Genomic DNA, 4728 nt, shown 5'->3' with positions numbered 1-4728 from the left:
TTTATATTTGTGTTATTTTTTATTTTTATATTTTAAGATAAAATATTTTTCTAAATATTTATTTATTTATGAAATTTAATAAAACTAGAGCTACATACTTCTAAAAGGCTACTTTATAACCAGTAAAGATTTCATGTGTGCAGCATTTATAGTTTCTGAGAAAAAGGTACATATATATTAAAAACCGGTAATTTTCAAAAACAGCGGAAAACAAAAAATCACAATAATTAGAAGTTTATATTACCTTTAGAAGCCTCGAGGACAGTAGCTACCATCCATTTCCTCTTCCTCACCTAATAACTGTCTCCTTTTCTTTATTCTTGCTTCCTTAGTCATTGACTCTGCTTTCAGATCTGCCTTCCTCATCCTGACTTCATCGAGGCTCTTCAATGTGCTTACGGTGTATTTGCCACAGTCTTTTATTCCTAACTCCTTTAAAACCTTGATCCTTCCAATTTTACCTTCATTGAATGTTAGAACAGCATCATGAACACCTAATACAAGAGTCTCTCTTCCAACAAACACATTTTTTGGAATTCAGTTCCACACTACATTGTTGAAAGATTCGTTCACGTTCTGGGTTTTACCGTGAAGACATTTTTTTAGTAGATCTAATCTTGACAAATCTCTGTATGTAGGTTTTATTGCTGTCAATACAGCTTGAGGTAGGGAATTTTTGTGATTGTAGGTAATTTCTTCTTCATTTACTTCTGCTAACCTGTATATGCACCAGGTGTTAGGAGGCGGAGGGCAAAGTTGATGCGAAATTTGTTATGTAGTCTTATATTTGAAAAATCATAGGAGCTCAACGGAAAGCCATTTTTATGTAGGGATTGCAGTAAATTGTTCAGAAAGAATCAAATAATAAAATAAAAAATAAAAGCGAAAAAACATTTTTTTCCGATTTTTGCGTTCAACTCCCCTTAATGACGGATCCCCAACTTACCTGTGTCCAAGGACGGGAGGTCGGTCTGCTATAGATTTATCTATATGCAGTCCAGAACTTGCTCATAGATTCGACTGGGAGGTCCTCTCCGACACATTCGGGAGTGATCACTTCCCAATTCAGATCAAAATACCTGATTCTTCGTTGAATATCACTAGAAGACCAAAATGGATCATCGATAAAGGTGACTGGGATAAATTCCAAAAACAATTTACATTACTTGATATAAATACTCCATTGGACATAAATACTGTAGTAGAACTTTTTACAAGCTCTATAATAACAGCAGCTCAGGATAGCATTCCGAAGACATCACCCGAACCAAGACGAAAAAATGTTCCTTGGTGGACAGAGGAGTGTTCGAGAGCATTGCGACAGCGAAGACGCGCCCTGCGAAGATTCAACAAACGCCCAACCCAAGAAAATCTTGAAACCTACCGGTTCCATAGGGCAAAAACGCGACGAGTCTTCAGAAATTCCCGAAGAACCTCATGGCAAAATTTCGTGACCACAATATCTCGAACAACTCCAAAGGCCGAAGTATGGAGAAGGTTAAGGTCGGTGTGCGGCAAATCCCAACCTTTGCCAATTTTGGGACTCAAGTCGGGCGGAGACGTTGTGACTGATCCCCGGGATGTTGCCGACCTGTTGGCCTCCTCTATATCGGAGGTTTCAAAAAGTTCGTCTTACTGTCCTGAGTTTTTGAGATATAAGCAATATTCTGAACAAATAGACATACTACTCAACAATCCAAATCCATGTCCCTTAAATATAAGTTTTTCTATGCAGGAGTTGGACTCCGCACTGTCATATACTTCCAACTCTGCTCCTGGTCCGGATGACGTACACTATGCCATGCTTAGACATTTACCCTCAGAGGGTAAGGGGGCCCTCTTAGCGCTCTACAATAGAGTGTTTGAGGAACAAACTTTCCCACTAGCATGGCGTAAATCCCACGTTATCCCCTTATACAAACCGGGACAGGACAAACTATCTCCGTCTAGTTACCGGCCCATCTCGCTTACCAGCTGCCTTTCTAAGGTGTTGGAGCGGATGGTAAACCGTAGGCTAATCTGGTTCCTCGAAAAGAACAAGCTCCTTTCGAGAGAGCAATGCGGCTTTCGCCAAGGACGATCGACGTTGGACCTCATGGTTTCCCTTGAGACAACCATACGTGACGCATTCCTTGAGGGAAAGCAAGTAGTCGCTGTATTTTTTGACCTGAAAAAAGCATATGACACAGCGTGGCGGAGAGGCATCATTAACACTTTCCAGGCATGGGGAGTGAGTGGTAATATGCTGGCTTTCATTCAGGGGTTCATGTCTGACCGTACATTTCAGGTTAGACTAGGGACAAACCTATCCAGCACAACCAATCTGGAGAACGGGGTACCACAGGGAAGCGTTTTGAGCTGCACGTTATTCGCCGTCGCCATAAACGGCATAACGGCTTGTGTCCGCCATCCTGTACGCTGTTCTTTGTTTGTGGACGACTTCGCCGTTTACGTCTCTGCAAGAAGACTTGTTACGGCGGAGCGTTCCCTGCAGCTAACTATAAAGCGACTAGAGGAATGGAGTAGACGGACGGGATTTTCGTTCTCTACTTCCAAAACCCAATGTATAACATTCTCCAGACTAAGAAACTATTTAGAAACCGTCACTTACTTTGAACAGATCCCGAATAACATCAAGTCGGACTGTGAGATTCTTGGGTCTTACATTTGATTCCCGACTTACATGGATCCCTCACTTAAAAATCCCTTAAGGCAAAATGTCTACAAAGGCTAAATATGCTTCGAGTTCTTACTGGGACCAAGTGGGGCGCGGACAGGACATGTATGCTACGTTTCTACAAAGCTTTTGTCCGTTCGTGCCTTGACTATGGTTCTCAGGTTTATTCTTCTGCCCGGCCAAACGCGTTAGGAATGCTTGATTCGATTCACCACTCTGCGATCAGGTTGGCTACTGGAGCTTTTCGTTCAAGCCCTACACCTAGCTTATTAGCGGAGGCTAGTGAACCAATGCTGGATATGAGACGCAAGCAACTTGCCATAAATTATTTTCACTCCCTTAAAGCCAAGCCCGAAAATCCGGCATATGAACACGTATTTGAAAATTACTTGATCGAAGTCTATGCTAATCGCCTTAACATCTCAGCTCCATTTGGACTAAGGGCTAAAGCGCTTCTCTCGGACCTTGGTATCGAGGAGTACCAAGTAAGCCAATGCTACCAGAGTGATATCCCTCCCTGGTTAGTATTAAGTCCCGAAGTTGACCTGTCACTTCACAAGTACAAGAAAGAAAACACTTCTAATTTAGTGTTCACGCAGGCTTTCCGGGAACTCCTGAGTGCTCGGGCACCTTGCGACATAATTTACACTGATGGATCTAGGTCTGAGAATGGCACCGGATGTGCGTTCATAACGGCGAGTCGTGAGTATAGATTCTGTCTGCCCTCTGTAGCGTCAGTCTACACGGCAGAACTGACCGCTATTTTGAAAGCATTGAACATCGTCTGCCCCAGGACCAGAAGGCTGGTCATCTGCTCCGACTCGCTTAGTAGTCTGCAAGCAATCAAAAACATGTATCCAAAACATGTCCTTGTGCGCGATATCCGATGTGCCATTCACAGACTTCAAGTCCAAAATATACAGGTTGTTCTGGTGTGGGTGCCCGGTCACGCGGGAATTCCCGGAAATGAGCTTGCCGACAAGGCTGCTGGGAGTGCTCATGAGCTTCCTCCTTTTACTGCTATGGTGACAGGGTCAGACCTAAAGCCAATGGTGAAGGAGAAGTTAAGACGAGTTTGGGGTGATTCTTGGTCTCGGACGGTGTGCAACAAGCTGAGAGCCATAAAACACACAGTAGCTCCCTGGGGGACAGCCATCCGCGAGAACCGCAGAGAGGAAGTAGTGTTGTGTCGGTTGCGAATCGGTCACACGCTGCTGACTCACGGGTACCTCATGAGCCGCGGGGATCCCCCGGAGTGTGCGCGTTGTGGAGTGGCTTTGAGTGTTGAGCATATTTTGGTCGAATGCCGTAATTATGCAACGCTAAGACGATCTTGTCAGCTCCCAGCAAGTCTATTCGATCTGTTGGGGGATGATGAGTCAGTCATTGTAAAGCTTTTTGAATTCTTAAGAAGAACGAGTCTTATCTCAAAGATTTGATCTGAGCGAGTACCTGTTAAGTTATATAAACTTTGTCCTTCTATTTATTGTTATTTGTTATTGTTATTTGTTATTGTTATTGTTATTTGGTATTGTTATTTGTTATTGTTATTTGTTATTAGTGAGGGTGGGTCCCTTTACAACCTTACCTTCACTAACTTACCTGGTATTAGCATTATATTGTTGTTATATTTATTATCGTTATTATTTATCTGACATATTTTAACTATTGGGCCCTTTACAGCCTCTCGGCTATTTTTGTTATTTAGTTTTAGTCCTCTGTTCACTGCTGTTGTTTTTCTTATTGTCTTAATGTGATAATCTTCTTTGACACAGTGATCCGCTGTCTATTCTTTGTACTGATAACGTGACACCATATTTTAAAATGTAGGTGTCCGTTAACCCTACGGGCATTGATAACCTCCGTGTTTTATGCCCTTATAAATAATATTAAAAAAAAAAAAGCTAAAAATACATATTTATTCAAACAGATGCAAGGGGCTACACTGCTTTTGTAAGCAGGTAAAGTTTTGTAACTAAACTGTTCCTGTACAATTCAAAAAGGCCAGTTGACTAATTCATTTATTCGTTGAGTCAATACGAAAATTTCAA

The 4728-nt window shown here is 42.1% G+C and overlaps 1 protein-coding gene across 1 annotated transcript; it reads left to right on the top strand.

The window, feature by feature from the left end:
* Positions 1–2706: 2706 nt before the first annotated feature.
* Positions 2707–4252, top strand: LOC124371988. Its single transcript, XM_046830359.1, has one exon. It carries the CDS (start codon positions 2737–2739, stop codon positions 4114–4116), a length of 1380 nt encoding a protein of 459 aa, XP_046686315.1. The 5' UTR covers positions 2707–2736; the 3' UTR covers positions 4117–4252.
* The last annotated feature ends 476 nt before the right edge of the window (positions 4253–4728 follow it).

The sequence above is a fragment of the Homalodisca vitripennis genome, unplaced genomic scaffold (assembly GCF_021130785.1).
Source record: "Homalodisca vitripennis isolate AUS2020 unplaced genomic scaffold, UT_GWSS_2.1 ScUCBcl_2381;HRSCAF=7083, whole genome shotgun sequence".
In the NCBI taxonomy this organism is placed as follows: Eukaryota; Metazoa; Arthropoda; class Insecta; order Hemiptera; family Cicadellidae; genus Homalodisca; species Homalodisca vitripennis.
This window is presented reverse-complemented; position numbering and strand designations above follow the sequence as displayed.

Bases quoted from the DNA above. Each gene is read 5' to 3' on its own strand.
- LOC124371988 (XM_046830359.1), top strand. From the start codon at position 2,737: ATGCTTCGAGTTCTTACTGGGACCAAGTGGGGCGCGGACAGGACATGT.